The sequence below is a fragment of the Anomalospiza imberbis genome, unplaced genomic scaffold (assembly GCF_031753505.1).
Source record: "Anomalospiza imberbis isolate Cuckoo-Finch-1a 21T00152 unplaced genomic scaffold, ASM3175350v1 scaffold_943, whole genome shotgun sequence".
NCBI classification, from domain to species: Eukaryota; Metazoa; Chordata; class Aves; order Passeriformes; family Viduidae; genus Anomalospiza; species Anomalospiza imberbis.
In genome coordinates this window covers 14,703-39,011 of record NW_027100564.1, presented here as the reverse complement: position 1 = coordinate 39,011, position 24,309 = coordinate 14,703, and the positions used below count along the sequence as shown (strand labels likewise).

The 24,309-nt window shown below is 51.0% G+C and overlaps 1 protein-coding gene across 1 annotated transcript; it reads right to left on the bottom strand.

The window, feature by feature from the left end:
- Positions 1 to 5,369: 5,369 nt before the first annotated feature.
- On the bottom strand, positions 5,370 to 23,186 carry LOC137467998 (E3 ubiquitin-protein ligase RING2-A-like). Its single transcript, XM_068179421.1, has 3 exons — positions 23,054 to 23,186; positions 8,335 to 8,495; positions 5,370 to 5,670 (listed from the first exon to the last, which is right to left on the bottom strand). Exons 1-3 carry the CDS (start codon positions 23,129 to 23,131, stop codon positions 5,385 to 5,387), a joined length of 525 nt encoding a protein of 174 aa, XP_068035522.1. The 5' UTR covers positions 23,132 to 23,186; the 3' UTR covers positions 5,370 to 5,384.
- Between the last annotated feature and the right edge of the window lie 1,123 nt (positions 23,187 to 24,309).

The window sequence follows — 24,309 nt, the reverse complement described above, 5'->3', positions numbered from 1 at the left end:
AAAACGGGATTTTAGAGAAAAATAATGGGGAAAAAATGGGGAAAATAATGGGATTTTAGAGAAAAATAATGGGGAAATAATGGGGAAAAAAAATGGGATTTTAGAGAAAAATAATGGGGGAAAAATGGATTTTAGAGAAAAATAATGGGGAAAAAAATGGGATTTTAGAGAAAAATAATGGGGAAAAAAAAGGAGAAAATAATGGGATTTTAGAGAAAAATAATGGGGAAAAATGGGGAAAATAATGGGATTTTAGGGAAAAATAATGGGGAAAAAATGGGATTTTAGAGAAAAATAATGGGGAAAAATAATGGGATTTTAGAGAAAAAAAATGGGGAAAAAATGGATTTTAGAGAAAAATAATGGGGAAAAAAAATGGGATTTTAGAGAAAAATAATGGGGGAAAAATGGGAAAATAATGGGATTTTAGAGAAAAATAATGGGGAAAAAATGGGGAAAATAATGCGATTTTAGAGAAAAATAATGGGGAAAAAATGGGGAAAATAATGGGATTTTAGAGAAAAATAATGGGGAAAAAATGGGGAAAATAATGGGATTTTAGAGAAAAATAATGGGGAAAGAATGGGGAAAATAACGGGATTTTAGAGAAAAATAATGGGGGAAAAATGGGATTTTAGAGAAAAAAAATGGGGAAAAAATGGGGAAAATAATGGGATTTTAGAGAAAAATAATGGGGAAAAAATGGGATTTTAGAGAAAAATAATGGGAAAAAAAATGGGATTTTAGAGAAAATAATGGGGAAAATAATGGGATTTTAGAGAAAAATAATGGGGAAAAAAATGGGGAAAATAATGGGATTTTAGGGAAAAATAATGGGGAAATAATGGGATTTTTAGAGAAAAATAATGGGGAAAAAATGGGGAAAATAATGGGATTTTAGAGAAAAATAATGGGGAAAGAATGGGGAAAATAATGGGATTTTAGAGAAAAATAATGGGGGAAATAACGGGATTTTGGAGAAAAATAATGGGGAAATAATGGGGAAAATAATGGGGATTTTAGAGAAAAATAATGGGGAAAAAATGGGGAAAATAAGTGGGATTTTAGAGAAAAATAATGGGGAAAAATGGGGAAAATAATGGGATTTTAGAGAAAAAAAATGGGGGAAAAATGGGGAAAATAATGGGATTTTAGAGAAAAAAAATGGGGAAAATAATGGGATTTTAGAGAAAATAATGGGGAAAAAAATGGGATTTTAGAGAAAAATAATGGGGAAAAAATGGGGAAAAAAATGGGATTTTAGAGAAAAATAATGGGGAAAAAATGGGATTTTAGAGAAAAATAATGGGGAAAAAATTGGATTTTAGAGAAAAATAATGGGGAAAAAAAAGGAGAAAATAATGGGATTTTAGAGAAAAATAATGGGGAAAAATGGGGAAAATAATGGGATTTTAGGGAAAAATAATGGGGAAAAAATGGGATTTTAGAGAAAAATAATGGGGAAAAATAATGGGATTTTAGAGAAAAAAAATGGGGAAAAATGGGATTTTAGAGAAAAATAATGGGGAAAAAATGGGGAAAAAAATGGGATTTTAGAGAAAAATAATGGGGAAAAAATGGGATTTTAGAGAAAAATAATGGGGAAATATAGGGGAAAATAATGGGTATTTAGAGAAAAATAATGGGGAAAATAATGGGATTTTAGAGAAAAAAAATGGGGAAAAAATGGGATTTTAGGGGAAAAATAATGGGGAAATAATGGGGAAAATAATGGGATTTTTAGAGAAAAATAATGGGGAAAAAATGGGGAAAATAATGGGATTTTAGAGAAAAATAATGGGGAAAATAATGGGATTTTAGGGAAAAATAATGGGGAAAATAATGGGATTTTAGAGAAAAATAATGGGGGAAAAATGGATTTTAGAGAAAAATAATGGGGGAAAGATGGGGAAAAAAATGGGATTTTAGAGAAAAATAATGGGGAAAAAATGGGATTTTAGAGAAAAATAATGGGGGAAAAATGGGGATTTTAGAGAAAAATAATGGGGAAAAAGTGGGGAAAATAATGGGATTTTAGAGAAAAAAAAATGGGGGAAAAAATGGGATTTTAGAGAAAAATAATGGGGGGAAAATGGGGAAAATAATGGATTTTAGGGAAAAATAATGGGGAAAAAATGGGATTTTAGAGAAAAATAATGGGGAAAATAATGGGATTTTAGAGAAAAATAATGGGAAAAATAATGGTATTTTAGAGAAAAATAATGGGGAAAAATGGGGAAAATAATGGGATTTTAGAGAAAAATAATGGGGAAAAAAATGGGATTTTAGAGAAAAATAATGGGAAAAAATGGGGAAAATAATGGGATTTTAGAGAAAAATAATGGGGAAAAAATGGGGAAAATAATGGGATTTTAGGGAAAAAAATGGGGAAAAAAAATGGGATTTTAGAGAAAAATAATGGGGGGAAAATGGGGAAAATAATGGGATTTTAGGGAAAAATAATGGGGAAAAAATGGGATTTTAGAGAAAAATAATGGGGGGAAAATGGGGAAAATAATGGGATTTTAGAGAAAAATAATGGGGAAAAAAAGGGGATTTTAGAGAAAAATAATGGGGGAAATAATGGGATTTTAGAGAAAAATAATGGGGGAAAAATGGGATTTTAGAGAAAAATAATGGGGGAAAAATGGGGAAAATAATGGGATTTTAGAGAAAAATAATGGGGAAAAAATTGGATTTTAGAGAAAAATAATGGGGAAAAAAAAGGAGAAAAAAATGGGATTTTAGAGAAAAATAATGGGGAAAAAATGGGGAAAATAATGGGATTTTAGAGAAAAATAATGGGGAAAAATGGGATTTTAGAGAAAAAAATGGGGAAAAAATGGGGAAAATAATGGGATTTTAGAAAAAAATAATGGGGAAAAAATGGGATTTTAGAGAAAAATAATGGGGAAAAAAATGGGATTTTAGAGAAAATAATGGGGAAAATAATGGGATTTTAGAGAAAAATAATGGGGAAAAAAATGGGGAAAATAATGGGATTTTAGGGAAAAATAATGGGGAAATAATGGGATTTTCGAGAAAAATAATGGGGAAAAAATGGGGAAAATAATGGGATTTTAGAGAAAAATAATGGGGAAAGAATGGGGAAAATAATGGGATTTTAGAGAAAAATAATGGGGGAAATAACGGGATTTTGGAGAAAAATAATGGGGAAATAATGGGGAAAATAATGGGATTAGAGAAAAATAATGGGGGAAATAACGGGATTTTGGAGAAAAATAATGGGGAAATAATGGGGAAAATAATGGGATTTTAGAGAAAAATAATGGGGAAAAAATGGGGAAAATAATGGGATTTTAGAGAAAAATAATGGGGGAAAAATGGGATTTTAGAGAAAAATAATGGGGAAAAAATGGGATTTTAGAGAGAAAAATAATGGGGAAAAAAATGGGATTTTAGAGAAAAATAATGGGGAAAATAATGGGATTTTAGAGAAAAATAATGGGGAAAATAATGGGATTTTAGAGAAAAATAATGGGGAAAAAATGGGAAATAATGGGATTTTAGAGAAAAATTATGGAGGAAAATATGGGATTTTAGAGAAAAATAATGGGGGAAAAATGGGATTTTAGAGAAAAATAATGGGGAAAAATGGGTTAGAGAAAATAATGGGATTTTAGAGAGAAAAATAATGGAGAAAAAAGGGGAAATAATGGATTTTAGAGAAAAATAATGGGAAAAATCACAGGATTAACAGGAAAAATAATGGAGAAATAAGAGAAATAATGGGATTTTTAGGGGAAAAGAGTGGGAAAACAAAGGGAAAATTCCGGAAAAAATAAAGGAATTGGACGGAAAAAAGAGCGGGGAAAAATGGAAAAATCCCAGGATTTCGGAGAAAAAAATGGGACATTAATGAGCCATCTTCACCCCAAAATCCAGAAAACCGCCCCAAAAACCCGGAAAAAAACGGGAATTTCGGGAATTTTTCCCAAATTTGTGCATGGCCTGCAACCTGAACAGGAATTCCGGGAATTTTCATGGATTTGGGAGAATTTGCAGCCATTCCTGAGCCAATTTTGCCGCGTTTTCTGCCTCATCTTCACCCAAAAACCGCCCCAAAATCCCGGAAAAAAACGGGAATTTCGGGAATTTTCCCCCAGACCTGGGCATGGCCTGCAACCTGAACAGGAATTTCGGGAATTTTCATGGATTTTGGTGATTTCCGTGCCATTCCTGAGCTAATTTTGCCCCGTTTTCTGCCTCGTTTTCACCCAAAACCCCAAAACCCCGCCCCAAAATCCCGGAAAAAAAACGGGAATTTCGGGAATTTTTCCCAAATTTGTGCATGGCCTGCAACCTGAACAGGAATTCCGGGAATTTTCATGGATTTGGGAGAATTTGTGGCCATTCCTGAGCCATTTCCCCCCAGTTTGGGTCCATTTCTGCCTCATTTTTTGCGCCGTTTTCACCCCAATCGCCACAAAACCGCCCCAAAATCCCGGAAAAAAACGGGAATTTCGGGAATTTTCCCCAGACCTGTGCATGGCCCAAAACCTGAACAGGAATTCCAGGAATTTTTCATGGATTTGGGAGAATTTGTGGCCATTCCTGGGCCATTTCCCCCCATTTTGGCTCCATTTCTGCCCCATTTCCACCCCAATCCCCACAAAAACGCCCCAAAATCCCGGAAAAAAAACGGGAATTTCGGGAATTTTCCCAAATCTGTGCATGGCCTGCAACCTGAACAGGAATTCCAGGAATTTTTGTGGATTTGGGAGAATTTGTGGCCATTCCTGAGCCATATCCCCCCATTTTGGGTCCATTTCTGCCCCATTTTTTGCGCCGTTTTCACCCCAAATCGCCACAAAACCGCCCCAAAATCCCGGAAAAAACGGGAATTTCGGGAATTTTTCCCAAACCTGTGCATGGCCCGCAACCTGAACAGGAATTCCAGGAATTTCGTGGATTTGGGAGAATTTGTGGCCATTCCTGAGCCATTTCTCCCCATTTTGGGTCCATTTCTGCCCCGTTTTTTGTGCCGTTTTCACCCCAATCGCCACAAAACCGCCCCAAAATCCCAGAAAAAAAACGGGAATTTTGGGAATTTTTCCCAAACCTGTGCATGGCCTGCAACCTGAACAGGAATTCCAGGAATTTTCATGGATTTGGGAGAATTTGTGGCCATTCCTGAGCCATTTCCCCCCATTTTGGGTCCATTTCTGCCCCATTTTTTGTGCCGTTTTCACCCCAAATCGCACAAAACCGCCCCAAAATCCCGGAAAAAGACGGAATTTCGGGAATTCTCCCCAGACCTGTGCACGGCCTGCAACCTGAACAGGAATTCCAGGAATTTTCATGGATTTGGGAGAATTTGCAGCCATTCCTGAGCCAATTTTGCCTCGTTTTCTGCCTCGTTTTCACCCAAAACCCCAAAACCCGCCCCAAAATCCTGGAAAAAAACGGGAATTTCGGGAATTTTTCCCAAACCTGTGCATGGCCTGCATCTTGAGGCCCTCCTCGATGCTGGAGCTGAGCGCCTGCTGGTTGTGCAGGCGGCTGAGCTTGGCCAGCACCCGGTCCTGGTGCGCCTCGTACTCGTCGCGGCTCGGGTAAATCTTGGAGATGAGCGCGTCGAAGTTGGGGTCGGGGCGCAGCGAGCGCTTGGACACCAGCTTCTTCCTGCACGTGGGACACTCCTTGTTCCTGGGGGAAAAAAACATGGAAAACGGGGAAAAGTCAGGGGGAAAATCGGGGAAAAATCAGGGGGGAAATGGGGAAGAATGGGGGAAAAATGGGGGAAAAATGGGGAAAGAATGGGGGGAAAATGGGGGAAAATGGGATTCGGGCAATGGGAAGGCAGCTTCTTCCTGATTGTGGGACACTCCTTGTTCCTGGGGAAAAAAACATGGAAAATGGGGAAAAGTCAGAGGGAAAATCGGGGAAAAATCAGGGGGGAAATGGGGAAAAAATGGGGGGAAAAAAGGAAAAAATGGGGAATGGGAAATGGCATGGCGGCCTCTTCCTGCACGTGGGACACTCCTTGTTCCTGGGGGAAAAAACCAAGGAAAATGGGGAAAAATCTGGGGAAAAAACTGGAAGAAAATTGGGGAAAATTGGGGGGAAAATCAAGGGAAAAACGGGGAAAGAACAGGGGGAAAAATGGGGAAAAATGGGATTTGGGCAATGGGATGGCAGCCTCTTCCTGCACGTGGGACACTCCTTGTTCCTGGGGCAAAAAAACATGGAAAATGGGGAAAAATCGGGGGGAAAATCGGGGAAAAATCAGGGGGGAAATGGGGAAAAAATGGGGAAAAAATGGGGAAAAAATGGGGAAAAAATGGGGGAAAAATGGGGGGAAAATGGGGGAAAATGGGATTTGGGCAATGGGAAGGCAGCTTCTTCCTGCACGTGGGACACTCCTTGTTCCTGGGGGAAAAAAACATGGAAAACGGGGAAAAGTCGGGGGGAAAATCAGGGGAAAACAGGAAAAAAATCGGGGATTAATTGGGGAAAAAAAAGGAAAAAAAAACAGGAAAAAAACTGGGGGGAAATGGGCAAAAATGGGGAGAAATGGGGAGAAATGGGGAGAAAGGGATCTGGGCCACGGGGAATTCCTTCCTGGCCCGGGACACGCCCGGGTCTGGGGGAAAACGGGCAGAAAACGGGGAAATCGGGAAAAATGGGATTGGGGAGTGACACAGGTGACAGGGACACAGGTGACACAGGTGACACAGGTGACACACAGGTGACACAGGTGACAGTGACACAGGTGACAGTGACACAGGTGATAAAGGTGACAATGACACACAGGTGACAGGAACACAGGTGACACAGGTGACACAGGTGACAGGGACACAGGTGACAGTGACACAGGTGACAGTGACACAGGTGACAGGGACACAGGTGACACAGGTGACAGTGACACAGGTGATAAAGGAGACAATGACACAGGTGACAGGGACACAGGTGACAGTGACACAGGTGACAGGGACACAGGTGACACAGGTGACACAGGTGACAGTGACACAGGTGATAAAGGAGACAATGACACAGGTGACAGGGACACAGGTGACACAGGTGACAATGTCACACAGGCGACAGAGACAATGACACAGGTGACAGTGACACAGGTGACACAGGTGACAATGACATACCCACTCCTCAATGCGGTGACGATGCAGTCGGAGCAGAAGCGGTGCAGGCACAGGGGTGACAGTGACACACACAGGGGTGACAGTGACACACACAGGTGACAGTGACACAGGTGACAGTGACACAGGTGACAGTGACACACACAGGTGACAGTGACACACACAGGTGACACAGGTGACAATGACATACCCGCTCCGGAGCGCGGTGACGATGCAGTCGGAGCAGAAGCGGTGCAGGCACAGGGTGACAGTGACACACACAGGTGACACACACAGGTGACAGTGACACACACAGGTGACACAGGTGACAGTGACACACACAGGTGACAGTGACACACACAGGTGACACACAGGTGACAGTGACACAGGTGACAGTGACACACACAGGTGACAGTGACACAGGTGACACACAGGTGACAGTAACACAGGTGACACGGGTGACAATGACACACACAGGTGACAGTGACACACACAGGTGTGACAGTGACACACACAGGTGACACAGGTGACACGGGTGACAATGACATACCCGCTCCAGAGCGCAGTGACGAGGCAGTCGGAGCAGAAGCGGTGCAGGCACAGGGGTGACAGTGACACACACAGGTGACAGTGACACACACAGGTGTGACAGTGACACACACAGGTGACAGTGACACACACAGGTGACAGTGACACACACAGGTGTGACAGTGACACAGGTGACAGTGACACACACAGGTGACAGTGACACAGGTGACAGTGACACACACAGGTGACAGTGACACAGGTGACAGTGACACACACAGGTGACAGTGCCACACACAGGTGACAATGACACACAGGTGACAATGACACAGGTGACTGACACAGGTGACAATGACATACAGGTGACAGGGACACAGGTGACAGGGACACAGGTGACACCGGTGACACAGGTGACAGTGACACAGGTGACAGGGACACAGGTGATAAAGGTGACAATGACACAGGTGACACAGGTGACACAGGTGACAGTGACACACACAGGTGACAGTGACACACACAGGTGACACAGGTGACACAGACAGGTGACACAGGTGACAGTGACACAGGTGACACAGGTGACACAGGTGACACGTACCCGCTCCGGAGCGCGGTGACGATGCAGTCGGAGCAGAAGCGGTGCAGGCACAGGGGTGACAGTGACACACACAGGGGTGACAGTGACACAGGTGACAGTGACACAGGTGACACGTACCCGCTCCGGAGCGCGGTGACGATGCAGTCGGAGCAGAAGCGGTGCAGGCACTCCTTGGTGGTCATGGTGTTCTTGAGCATGTCCAGGCAGATGGGGCACATCAGCTCCGAGTGCAGCGAGCGCGGCGACACCGCGATCTCCGTGCCGTCCATGATGGCCTCCTGGGGACAGTGACACCAGAGACATCGGTGACATCACTGTGACACCACAGTGACACCCCTGTGACACCACAGTGACACCGCGATCTCCGTGCCGTCCATGATGGCCTCCTGGGGACAGTGACACCAGAGACATCGGTGACATCAGTGACACCCGTGACACCACTGTGACATCAGTGACACTGGTGACACCACAGTGACACCACAGTGACACGCCTGTGACACCGCGATCTCCGTGCCGTCCATGATGGCCTCCTGGGGACAGTGACACCAGAGACATCGGTGACATCAGTGACACCCGTGACACCACTGTGACATCAGTGACACTGGTGACACCACAGTGACACCACAGTGACACGCCTGTGACACCGCGATCTCCGTGCCGTCCATGATGGCCTCCTGGGGACAGTGACACCAGAGACATCAGTGACATCACTGTGACACCCGTGACACCGCAGTGACACCGCTGTGAGACCACAGTGACACCACAGTGACACCACAGTGACACCACAGTGACATCAGTGACACCACAGTGACACCATGGGGACACCCCTGTGACACCCCTATGACACCCACAGTGACCCCACAGTGACACCGCTGTGACACCGCGATCCCCGTGCCGTCCACGATGGCCTCCTGGGGACAGTGACACCGGAGACATCGGTGACATCACTGAGACATCAGAGACACCACAGTGACACCGCTGTGAGACCACAGTGACACCACAGTGACACCCCTGTGACACCACAGTGACACCACAGTGACACCACAGTGACACCACAGTGACACCACAGTGACACCACTGTGACACCACAGTGACACCACAGTGACATCACAGTGACACCACAGTGACACCACTGTGACACCCACAGTGACACCACAGTGACACCACAGTGACATCAGTGACACCACAGTGACACCACAGTGACATCACAGTGACACCACAGTGACACCCCTGTGACACCACAGTGACACCACAGTGACATCACAGTGACACCACAGTGACACCGCGATCCCCGTGCCGTCCATGATGGCCTCCTGGGGACAGTGACACCGGAGACATCGGTGACATCAGTGACATCAGTGACATCAGTGACACTGGTGACACCACAGTGACACCACAGTGACACCACAGTGACACCACAGTGACACCCCTGTGACACCGCGATCTCCGTGCTGTCCATGATGGCCTCCTGGGGACAGTGACACCGGTGACACCGGTGACATCACTGTGACACCAGTGACACCACAGTGACACCACAGTGCCACCCCTGTGACACCACTGTGACATCACAGTGACACCACAGTGCCACCCCTGTGACACCACTGTGACATCACAGTGACACCACAGTGCCACCCCTATGACACCACAGTGACACCACAGTGACACCACAGTGACACCACAGTGACATCACAGTGACACCACAGTGACACCACAGTGACATCACAGTGACACCACAGTGACACCCCTGTGACACCCCTGTGACACCACAGTGACACCCCTGTGACACCACAGTGACATCAGTGACATCACAGTGACACCACAGTGACACCCCTGTGACACCCCTGTGACACCACAGTGACACCACAGTGACATCACAGTGACATCACAGTGACACCCCTGTGACACCACAGTGACACCACAGTGACATCACAGTGACATCACAGTGACACCCCTGTGACACCCCTGTGACACCACAGTGACACCACAGTGACATCACAGTGACATCACAGTGACACCACAGTGACATCACAGTGACATCACAGTGACACCACAGTGACACCACAGTGACATCACAGTGACACCACAGTGACACCACAGTGACATCACAGTGACACCACAGTGACACCACAGTGACACCAGTGACATCACAGTGACACCACAGTGACACCCCTGTGACACCACAGTGACACCACAGTGACACCACAGTGACACCACAGTGACATCACAGTGACACCACAGTGACACCACAGTGACATCACAGTGACACCACAGTGACACCACAGTGACACCACAGTGACATCACAGTGACACCACAGTGACACCACAGTGACATCAGTGACACCCCAGTGACATCACAGTGACACCACAGTGACACCCCTGTGACACCACAGTGACACCACAGTGACACCACAGTGACACCACAGTGACATCACAGTGACACCACAGTGACACCACAGTGACACCACAGTGACACCACAGTGACACCACAGTGACACCACAGTGACACCAGTGACACCACAGTGACACCCCTGTGACACCACAGTGACACCACAGTGACACCACAGTGACACCACAGTGACATCACAGTGACACCACAGTGACACCACAGTGACACCACAGTGACATCACAGTGACACCACAGTGACACCACAGTGACACCGCTGTGACACCACAGTGACATCACAGTGACACCACAGTGACATCACAGTGACACCACAGTGACATCACAGTGACACCACAGTGACATCACAGCGACACCACAGTGACACCACAGTGACACCACAGTGACACCACAGTGACATCACAGTGACACCACAGTGACACCCCTGTGACACCACAGTGACATCACAGCGACACCACAGCGACACCACAGCGACACCACAGTGACACCACAGTGACATCACAGTGACATCACAGTGACACCACAGTGACATCACAGTGACACCACAGTGACATCACAGTGACATCACAGTGACACCACAGTGACACCCCTGTGACACCACAGTGACACCCACAGTGACACCACAGTGACACCGCTGTGACACCGCGATCTCCGTGCCGTCCATGATGGCCCCCTGGGGACAGTGACACCGGTGACATCGGTGACATCAGTGTGACACCAGTGACACCACAGTGACACCACAGTGACATCAGTGACACCACAGTGACACCATGGGGACACCCTTGTGACACCCCTATGACACCCACAGTGACACCACAGTGACACCACAGTGACATCACAGTGACACCACAGTGACATCAGTGACACCACAGTGACACCACAGTGACACCACAGTGACATCACAGTGACATCACAGTGACACCACAGTGACATCACAGTGACACCCACAGTGACATCACAGTGACACCCCTGAGACACCACAGTGACATCACAGTGACATCACAGTGACATCACAGTGACACCACAGTGACACCACAGTGACACCACAGTGACACCACAGTGACATCACAGTGACATCACAGTGACACCACAGTGACATCACAGTGACATCACAGTGACACCCCTGTGACACCACAGTGACACCACAGTGACACCACAGTGACACCCCTGTGACACCACAGTGACATCACAGTGACATCACAGTGACACCACAGTGACATCACAGTGACATCACAGTGACACCACAGTGACACCACAGTGACATCACAGTGACATCACAGTGACATCACAGTGACACCGCAGTGACACCACAGTGACACCACAGTGACACCACAGTGACACCACAGTGACACCACAGTGACACCACAGTGACACCACAGTGACATCACAGTGACACCACAGTGACACCACAGTGACATCACAGTGACATCACAGTGACACCACAGTGACATCACAGTGACACCACAGTGACATCACAGTGACACCACAGTGACATCACAGTGACACCACAGTGACATCACAGTGACACCACAGTGACACCACAGTGACATCACAGTGACACCACAGTGACATCACAGTGACACCACAGTGACATCACAGTGACACCACAGTGACACCACAGTGACACCACAGTGACACCACAGTGACATCACAGTGACACCACAGTGACACCCCTGTGACACCACAGTGACACCACAGTGACATCACAGTGACACCCCAGTGACACCACAGTGACACCCACAGTGACACCACAGTGACATCACAGTGACACCACAGTGACATCACAGTGACATCACAGTGACACCCCTGTGACACCACAGTGACATCACAGTGACACCACAGTGACATCACAGTGACACCACAGTGACATCACAGTGACATCACAGTGACACCACAGTGACACCACAGTGACACCACAGTGACATCACAGTGACATCACAGTGACACCACAGTGACACCACAGTGACACCACAGTGACATCACAGTGACACCACAGTGACACCCCTGTGACACCACAGTGACACCACAGTGACATCACAGTGACATCACAGTGACACCACAGTGACACCACAGTGACATCACAGTGACATCACAGTGACACCACAGTGACATCACAGTGACACCACAGTGACATCACAGTGACACCACAGTGACATCACAGTGACACCACAGTGACACCACAGTGACATCACAGTGACACCACAGTGACATCACAGTGACACCACAGTGACATCACAGTGACACCACAGTGACACCACAGTGACACCACAGTGACACCACAGTGACATCACAGTGACACCACAGTGACACCCCTGTGACACCACAGTGACACCACAGTGACATCACAGTGACATCACAGTGACACCACAGTGACACCACAGTGACATCACAGTGACACCACAGTGACATCACAGTGACACCACAGTGACATCACAGTGACACCACAGTGACACCACAGTGACACCACAGTGACACCACAGTGACATCACAGTGACATCACAGTGACACCACAGTGACACCACAGTGACACCACAGTGACATCACAGTGACATCACAGTGACACCACAGTGACACCACAGTGACATCACAGTGACACCACAGTGACACCACAGTGACATCACAGTGACACCACAGTGACACCACAGTGACATCACAGTGACACCACAGTGACATCACAGTGACACCACAGTGACATCACAGTGACATCACAGTGACACCACAGTGACATCACAGTGACATCACAGTGACATCACAGTGACATCACAGTGACACCACAGTGACACCCACAGTGACATCAGTGACACCACAGTGACACCACAGTGACACCACAGTGACACCACAGTGACACCACAGTGACATCACAGTGACACCGCAGTGACACCACAGTGACATCACAGTGACACCACAGTGACACCACAGTGACACCACAGTGACACCACAGTGACACCACAGTGACACCACAGTGACATCACAGTGACACCGCAGTGACACCACAGTGACATCACAGTGACACCACAGTGACACCACAGTGACACCACAGTGACATCACAGTGACACCGCAGTGACACCCCTGTGACATCACAGTGACATCACAGTGACATCACAGTGACACCAGTGACACCACAGTGACACCACAGTGACACCACAGTGACACCACACTGACATCACAGTGACATCACAGTGACACCACAGTGACACCACAGTGACACCACAGTGACACCACTGTGACATCACAGTGACACCACAGTGACACCACAGAGACATCACAGTGACACCACAGTGACACCACAGTGACATCACAGTGACATCACAGTGACACCACAGTGACACCCCAGTGACACCACAGTGACATCACAGTGACACCACAGTGACACCACAGTGACACCACAGTGACATCACAGTGACACCGCAGTGACATCACAGTGACACCGCAGTGACACCACTGTGACACCACAGTGACATCACAGTGACACCACAGTGACATCAGTGACACCACAGTGACACCACAGTGACACCACAGTGACATCACAGTGACATCACAGTGACATCACAGTGACACCACAGTGACACCCCTGTGACACCACAGTGACACCACAGTGACACCACAGTGACACCGGTGACACCACAGTGACACCACAGTGACACCACAGTGACACCCCTGTGACATCACAGTGACATCACAGTGACACCACAGTGACACCACAGTGACATCACAGTGACACCACAGTGACACCACAGTGACACCACAGTGACACCCCTGTGACATCACAGTGACATCACAGTGACACCACAGTGACATCACAGTGACATCACAGTGACACCACAGTGACACCACAGTGACACCACAGTGACACCACAGTGACACCACAGTGACACCCCTGTGACATCACAGTGACATCACAGTGACACCACAGTGACACCAGTGACACCACAGTGACACCACAGTGACACCACAGTGACATCACAGTGACACCCCTGTGACATCACAGTGACACCACAGTGACACCACAGTGACACCACAGTGACACCACAGTGACACCAGTGACACCACAGTGACACCACAGTGACACCACAGTGACACCACAGTGACATCACAGTGACATCACAGTGACACCACAGTGACACCCCTGTGAGACCACAGTGACACCACAGTGACACCAGAGACACCACAGTGACATCACAATGACACCACAGTGACATCACAGTGACATCACAGTGACACCACAGTGACACCACAGTGACACCACAGTGACATCACAGTGACACCACAGTGACACCACAGTGACACCACAGTGACATCACAGTGACACCACAGTGACACCACAGTGACACCACAGTGACACCAGTGACATCACAGTGACACCACAGTGACACCACAGTGACATCACAGTGACATCACAGTGACACCACAGTGACACCACAGTGACACCACAGTGACATCACAGTGACACCACAGTGACACCACAGTGACACCACAGTGACACCAGTGACATCACAGTGACACCACAGTGACACCACAGTGACATCACAGTGACACCACAGTGACACCCCAGTGACACCACAGTGACACCACAGTGACACCACAGTGACACCATGGGGACACCACAGTGACACCACAGTGACACCACAGTGACACCACAGTGACATCACAGTGACATCACAGTGACATCACAGTGACATCACAGTGACACCACAGTGACACCACAGTGACACCACAGTGACATCAGTGACACCACAGTGACACCACAGTGACATCACAGTGACATCACAGTGACACCACAGTGACACCATGGGGACACCACAGTGACACCACAGTGACACCACAGTGACATCACAGTGACATCACAGTGACACCACAGTGACACCACAGTGACACCCCTGTGACATCACAGTGACACCACAGTGACATCACAGTGACATCACAGTGACACCAGTGACACCACAGTGACATCACAGTGACACCCCTGTGACATCACAGTGACACCACAGTGACACCCCTGTGAGACCACAGTGACACCACAGTGACACCAGAGACACCACAGTGACACCACAGTGACATCACAGTGACACCACAGTGACACCACAGTGACACCACAGTGACACCACAGTGACACCACAGTGACATCACAGTGACACCGGTGACACCACAGTGACACCACAGTGACACCCCTGTGACATCACAGTGACACCACAGTGACACCACAGTGACATCACAGTGACACCACAGTGACACCACAGTGACACCACAGTGACATCACAGTGACATCACAGTGACACCACAGTGACACCACAGTGACATCACAGTGACACCACAGTGACACCACAGTGACACCACAGTGACACCACAGTGACATCACAGTGACACCACAGTGACACCACAGTGACACCACAGTGACACCACAGTGACACCACAGTGACATCACAGTGACACCACAGTGACACCACAGTGACACCACAGTGACACCACAGTGACATCACAGTGACACCACAGTGACACCACAGTGACATCACAGTGACACCGCAGTGACACCACAGTGACATCACAGTGACACCACAGTGACACCACAGTGACACCACAGTGACATCACAGTAACACCACAGTGACACCCCTGTGACACCACAGTGACACACACACAGTGACACCACAGTGACACCACAGTGACACCACAGTGACACCACAGTGACACCACAGTGACACCACAGTGACATCACAGTGACACCACAGTGACATCACAGTGACACCACAGTGACACCACAGTGACATCACAGTGACACCACAGTGACACCCCTGTGACACCACAGTGACACCACAGTGACATCAGTGACACCACAGTGACACCAGTGACACCACAGTGACATCACAGTGACACCACAGTGACATCACAGTGACATCACAGTGACATCACAGTGACACCACAGTGACACCACAGTGACATCACAGTGACACCACAGTGACACCACAGTGACATCACAGTGACACCGCTGTGACACCACAGTGACATCACAGTGACACCCCAGTGACACCACAGTGACACCGCGATCTCCGTGCCGTCCATGATGGCCTCCTGGGGACAGTGACACCGGAGACACCGGTGACGCCACAGTGACACCCGTGACACCACAGTGACACCATGGGGACGCCCCTGTGACACCCCTATGACACCCCACAGTGACACCACAGTGACATCACAGTGACACCACAGTGACATCACAGTGACACCACAGTGACACCACAGTGACACCACAGTGACACCCGTGTAACACCCCTGTGACACCCCTGTGACACCGCGATCTCCGTGCCGTCCACGATGGCCTCCTGGGGACAGTGACACCGGAGACATCGGTGACATCACTGTGACACCAGTGACACCACAGTGACACCCCTGTGACACCACAGTGACACCACAGTGACACCCCTGTGACACTGCGATCTCCGTGCCGTCCATGATGGCCTCCTGGGGACAGTGACACCGGTGACACCGGTGACATCACTGTGACACCAGTGACACCACAGTGACACCGCTGTGAGACCACAGTGACACCCCTGTGACACCGGTGACACCAGCGACACCACAGTGACATCAGTGACACTGGTGACACCCACAGTGACACCCACAGTGACACCCCTGTGACACCCCTGTGACACCGCGATCTCCGTGCCGTCCACGATGGCCTCCTGGGGACAGTGACACCAGAGACATCGGTGACATCACTGAGACACCAGTGACACCACAGTGACACTGCTGTGAGACCACAGTGACACCACAGTGACACCACAGTGACACCACAGTGACACCCCTGTGACATCACAGTGACACCACAGTGACACCACAGTGACACCACAGTGACACCCCTGTGACATCACAGTGACACCACTGTGACACCAGAGACACTGGTGACACCAGTGACACCCCTGTGACACCGCGATCTCCGTGCCGTCCACGATGGCCTCCTGGGGACAGCAGGGATATTGGGGACACCCTGGGGACACCCCAACAGCCCTGGTGACACCGAGGGGACACAGGAGACACCCATGGGGACAATGGGGCCATCCATGGGGACACCCTGGGGACACCCTGACCCGCCTGGGGACACCCATGGGGACACCCATGGGGACACCGGGGCCATCCATGGGGACACCCTGGGGACACCAAGGGGACACCAAGGGGACACTGGGGACACCCATGGGGACACCAAGGGGACACTGGGGACACCCTGACCCCCCTGGGGACACTGGGGACACCCATGGGGACACCCATGGGGACACCAAGGGGACACTGAGGACACCCTGGGGACACCGGGGCCATCCATGGGGACACCCTGGGGACACCTTGGGGACACTGGAGCCATCCATGAGGACACCCTGGGGACACCCTGGGGACACCAAGGGGACACCCTGGGGGACACCTTGGGGACACCCTGGAGACACCCATGGGGACACTGAGGACACCCTGGGGACACTGGGGACACCCTGGGGACACCTTGGGGACACCCTGGGGGACACCCTGGGGACACTGGGGACACCCTGGTGACACCAAGGGGACACTGGGGACACCGGGGCCATCCATGGGGACACCCTGGGGACACCAAGGGGACACTGGTGACACCCTGGGGACACCAAGGGGACACTGGTGACACCAAGGGGACACTGGGGACACCCTGGGGACACCCTGAAGACACTGGGGACACCCTGACCCCCCTGGGGACACTGGGGACACCCATGGGGACACCAAGGGGACACCAAGGGGACACCGGGGCCATCCATGGGGACACCCTGGGGACACCCTGGTGACACCCTGGGGACACTGGGGACACCCTGGGGACACCAAGGGGACATTGGGGACATCCTGGGGACACCCTGGGGACACCGGGGCCATCCATGGAGACACCCTGGTGACACCAAGGGGACACTGGGGACACTGAGGACACCCTGGGGACACCCTGGGGACACTGGGGACACCCTGAAGACACTGGGGACACCCTGACCCCCCTGGGGACACCCATGGGGACACTGTGGACACCGGGGCCATCCATGGGGACACCCTGGGGACACCAAGGGGACACCAGGGACACCAAGGGGACACTGGGGACATCCTGGGGACACCAAGGGGACACTGAGGACACCAAGGGGACACCCTGGGGACACCCTGGGGACACTGGGGACACCCTGAAGACACTGGGGACACCCATGGGGACACCCATGGGGACACTGTGGACACCGGGGCCATCCATGGGGACACCCTGGGGACACTGGGGGACACCCTGGGGACACCAAGGGGACACCAAGGGGACACTGGGGACACCCTGGGGACACCAAGGGGACACTGGTGACACCCTGGGGACACCAAGGGGACACCAAGGGGACACTGGGGACACCCTGGGGACACCAAGGGGACACTGAGGACACCCTGGGGACACCTTGGGGACACTGGAGCCATCCATGGGGACACCAAGGGGACACTGGGGACACCAAGGGGACACTGAGGACACCCTGGGGACACTGGGGCCATCCATGGGGACACCAAGGGGACACTGGTGACACCCTGGGGACACCAAGGGGACACCAAGGGGACACTGGGGACACCCTGGGGACACCTTGGGGACACTGGGGACACCCTGGGGACACCAAGGGGACACTGGTGACACCCTGGGGACACCAAGGGGACACCAAGGGGACACTGGGGACACTGGGGACACCCTGGGGGCACCAAGGGGGACACTGGGGACACCCTGACCCCCCTGGGGACACTGGGGACACCCATGGGGACACCAAGGGGACACTGAGGACACCCTGGGGACACCGGGGCCATCCATGGGGACACCCTGGGGACACCTTGGGGACACTGGAGCCATCCATGAGGACACCCTGGGGACACCAAGGGGACACTGGGGACATCCTGGGGACATCCTGGGGACACCAAGGGGACACCCTGGTGACACCAAGGGGACACTGGGGACACTGAGGACACCCTGGGGACACCCTGGGGACACTGGGGACACCCTGGGGACACTGGGGACACTGAGGACACCCTGACCCCCCTGGGGACACCCATGGGGACACTGGGGACACCGGGGCCATCCATGGGGACACCCTGGGGACACCAAGGGGACACCAGGGACACCAAGGGGACACTGGGGACACCCTGGTGACACCAAGGGGACACTGAGGACACCAAGGGGACACCCTGGGGACACCTTGGGGACACTGGGGACACCCTGAAGACACTGGGGACACCCTGAGGACACTGGGGACACCCTGACCCCCCTGGGGACACTGGGGACACCCTGGTGACACCAAGGGGACACTGGGGACACCCTGACCCCCCTGGGGACACTGGGGACACTGGGGCCATCCATGGAGACACCCTGGTGACACCAAGGGGACACTGGGGACACCCTGGGGACACCAAGGGGACACTGGGGACACCCTGGGGACACCAAGGGGACACTGGGGACACCCTGGGGACACCAAGGGGACACCCTGGGACACCCTGGGGACACTGAGGACACCCTGGGGACACTGGGGACACCCTGGAGACACCAAGGGGACACCCTGGGGACACTGTGGACACCGGGGCCATCCATGGGGACACCCTGGGGACACTGGGGACATCCATGGGGACACCCTGGAGACACCCTGGTGACACCCAGGGGACACTGGGGACACCCTGGGGACACCAAGGGGACATTGGGGACATCCTGGGGACACCGGGGCCATCCATGGAGACACCCTGGTGACACCAAGGGGACACTGGGGACACTGAGGACACCCTGGGGACACCCTGGGGACACTGGGGACACCCTGAAGACACTGGGGACACCCTGACCCCCCTGGGGACACCCATGGGGACACTGTGGACACCGGGGCCATCCATGGGGACACCCTGGGGACACCAAGGGGACACCCTGGGGACACCTTGGGGACACTGGGGACACCCTGAAGACACTGGGGACACCCTGAGGACACTGGGGACACCCTGACCCCCCTGGGGACACTGGGGACACCCTGGGGACACCAAGGGGACACTGGGGACACCCTGGGGACACCCTGAAGACACTGGGGACACCCTGACCCCCCTGGGGACACTGGGGACACCCTGGTGACACCAAGGGGACACTGGGGACACCCTGGGGACACCCTGAAGACACTGGGGACACCCTGACCCCCCTGGGGACACTGGGGACACCCATGGGGACACCAAGGGGACACCAAGGGGACACTGGGGTCACCCTGGGGACACCGGGGCCATCCATGGGGACACCCTGGGGACACCTTGGGGACACTGGGGACACCCTGGGGACACCAAGGGGACACTGGAGACACCCTGGGGACAGTTCTGACCCCCCAAATTTCGGGGTTTCCCCCAATTCTGACCCCATATTTTTGATTTTTTTTTTCCCCAATTTCGGGGTTTCCCCCCAATTTTGGGTTTTCCCCCCAATTCTGACCCCATAAATTCGGGGTTTTTTCCCAATTTCGGGGTTTTCCCCCAATTCTGACCCCATAATTTTGGGATTTTTTCCCAATTTTGGTTTTTTTTCCCCAATTTTGGGGTTTTTCCCCCAATTCTGAGCCCTCAATTTCGGGGTTTTCTCCAAATTTCGGGGTTTTCCCCCAATTCTGACCCCATAATTTTGTCTTATTTCCCAATTTTGGGGTTTTTTTCCCCAATTCTGAGCTCTCAATTTCGGGGTTTTCTCAAATTTCGGGGTTTTCTCCAATTTTGAGCCCTCAATTTTAGGGTTTTATCCCAATTTGGGTTTTTCTCTCAATTTCGGGGTTTTTTCCCCAATTCTGAACCCATAATTTGGGTTTTTTTTCCTAATTTTGGGTTTTTTCCCCAATTTCGGGGTTTTTCTCCCAAATCTGAGCCTTCGATTCGGGGTTTTTTTCCCAATTTTGTTTTTTTTTTCACAATTTCGGGGTTTTTTCCCCCAATTCTGAGCCCTCAATTTCGGGTTTTTCTCCAAATTTCGGGGTTCTCTCCCAATTCTGACCCCATAATTTTGGGGCTTTTCTCCCAATTTCGGGTTTTTTTCCCAATTCTGAGCCCTCAATTTCAGGGATTTCTCCCAATTTTGGGGTTTTGCCCCAATTCTGACCCCATAAATTTGGGGTTTTTTTCCCAATTTTGGGGTTTTCTCCCAATTCTGAGCCCTCAATTTCGGGGTTTCCCCCCAATTTTGGGTTTTCCCCCCAATTCTGACCCCATAAATTTGGGGTTTTTTTCCCAATTTTGGGGTTTTTCCCCAATTCTGAGCCCTCAATTTTGGGTTTTTTTCCCAATTTCGGGGTTTTCTCCCAATTCTGACCCCATAATTTTGGTTTTTTACCCAATTTCGGAGTTTTCCCCCAATTCTGACCCCATAAATTTTGGTTTTTTTCCCCAATTTTGGGTTTTTTTCCCCAATTCTGAGCCCTCAATTTCGGGTTTTTGTTCCAAATTTTGGGTTTTTTCCCCAATTTTGGGTTTTTTTCCCCAATTCTGAGCCCTCAATTTCGGGTTTTTTCCCAATTTTTCGTTTTTTCCCCAATTTTGGGGTTTTTCCCCCAATTCTGAGCCCTCAATTTCAGGGATTTCTCCCAATTTTGAGTTATTTTCCCTCAATTCTGAACCCATAATTTTGGGTTTTTGTTCCAAATTTTGGGGTTTTCTCCCAGTTTTGGGGTTTTCCCCCAATCCTGAGCCCTCAATTTCAGGTTTTTTCCAATTTTGGCTTTTTTTCCCCAATTTTGGGGTTTTTTCCCCAATTCGGATGCCATAATTTTGGGGTTTTCTCCCAATTCTGGATTTCCCCCCAATTCGTAGCTCTCAATTTCAGGTTTTTTTCAATTTTGGGTTTTTTCCCCAATTTTGGGTTTTTTCCCCCAGTTCTGAGCCCTCAATTTCGGGTTTTTCTCCAAATTTCGGAGTTTCCCCCAATTCTGACCCCATAATTTGGTTTTTTTTCCCAATTTTGGGGTTTTTACCCCAATTCTGAGCCCTCAATTTCAGGTTTTTTCCCAATTTTGGTTTTTGTTCCCAATTTTGGGATTTTCCCCCAATTCTGACCCCATAATTTCGGGGTTTTCTCCAAATTTCGGAGTTTTCCCCCAATCCTGACCCCATAATTTTGTGGTTATTTTTCCCAATTTTGGGTTTTCCTCCCAAATTTGCTGTTTCTCACACCAATTTTGGCTTTCCCTCCCCACATTTCGACCTTTCCATCCCCAAAATTTCGGGGTTTTTCCCCCCAATTCCTAACCCCCAAATCTCAGCTTCCCCCCCACTTCTCTCCCTAAATTTGGGATTTTTTCCCCCCCTAATCCCCTTTTCCCCAAATTCTGGACTCTCCCCCATTTCCCACCCCCCAGATTTCGCTTTCCCCCCCCCCCCCCCCACCAAAATTTCTGCCCCTTCCCCCCCAAAATTTTGGGTCCCCGCCGGTGCTCACCTGCGGGGTGCGGTGCAGCTCGTACAGGCTCAGCTCCCAGGTCTTGCTGGCGCTCTGCGCGCTGGCGGGGGCGGCCATGGCCCCGCGGGGGTTTCGGGACCCCCCGGAATTCCCCGAATTCCCCCCCCCCCCCACCCCGGGACCCCCAAAATCGCCCCAAAATCGCCCCAAAATCCGCCCCAAAATCCGCCCCAGCCGCGCGACGCCGCCGCCGCCGCCGCCGCTTCCGGGTGGCGCCGCCTGATGACGTCACGGGGGAGCGGCGGCCAATGGGAGGCGCCGCTGGGTTCGGCGGGCGCGAGGAGGGGCGGGGTGGGCGTGGCGGTGTGGGGAGGTGGGCGTGGTTATGGAGATGAAGGGGCGGGGCTAAGACGGCTCTGTGTGCCGTGTGGGGGCGTGGTTATGTAAATTAAGATTGGACTGAGCGTGGTTCGGGTGCTGGTTTGGGGGCGTGGTTATGCAGATGAAGGGGCGCGGTTAAGCAGCCACTGTGTGCCGTGTGGGGGGCGTGGTTATGTAAATTAAGATTGGACTGAGCGTGGTTCGGGTGCTGGGTTTGGGGGCGTGGTTATGCAGATAAAGAAGGTAAAGGGGCGTGGTTTAAGCACGGTTCGGGCCGCAGGCTTGGGGCGTGGTTATGTAAATTAGCGATCGCGGTTTAAACTATGGTGGTGCTGATTCGGGGGCGTGGTTATGCAGATAAAGGGGGCGGGGTCAAGCCGCCTATGCGTGTTGCGTGGGGGGCGTGGTTATGTAAATTAAGATTGGACTGAGCGTGGTTTGCGCGCGGTTCGGGTGCTGGGTTTGGGGGCGTGGTTATGCAGATGAAGGGGGCGGGGTTGAGACGGCTCCGTGTGCCGTGTGGGGGCGTGGTTATGTAAATTAAGATTGGACTGAGCGTGGTTCGAGGGCTGGGTTTGGGGGGCGTGGTTATGCAGATGAGAAATATGAAGGGGCGTGGTTTAAGCACGGTTCGGGCCGCGGATTGGGGCGTGGTTATGTAAATTAAGATTGGACAGAGCGTGGTTTAAGCATGGTTCGGGCCGCCGGATTGGGGCGTGGTTATGTAAATTAACGATCGCGGTTTAACTATTGTGGTGCTGATTCGGGGGCGGGGTTATGCAGATGAGAAGGGCGTGGTTTTGTGTTGTCCCGGTTTGCTGAGGGGCGTGGCCATGCCCTTCTATGGGGTTGTGGGCGTGGTCTCGGAGAGCGGGAAGGGGGGGCGGCGCGCGGATCTTCCCAGTCAGCCCAGT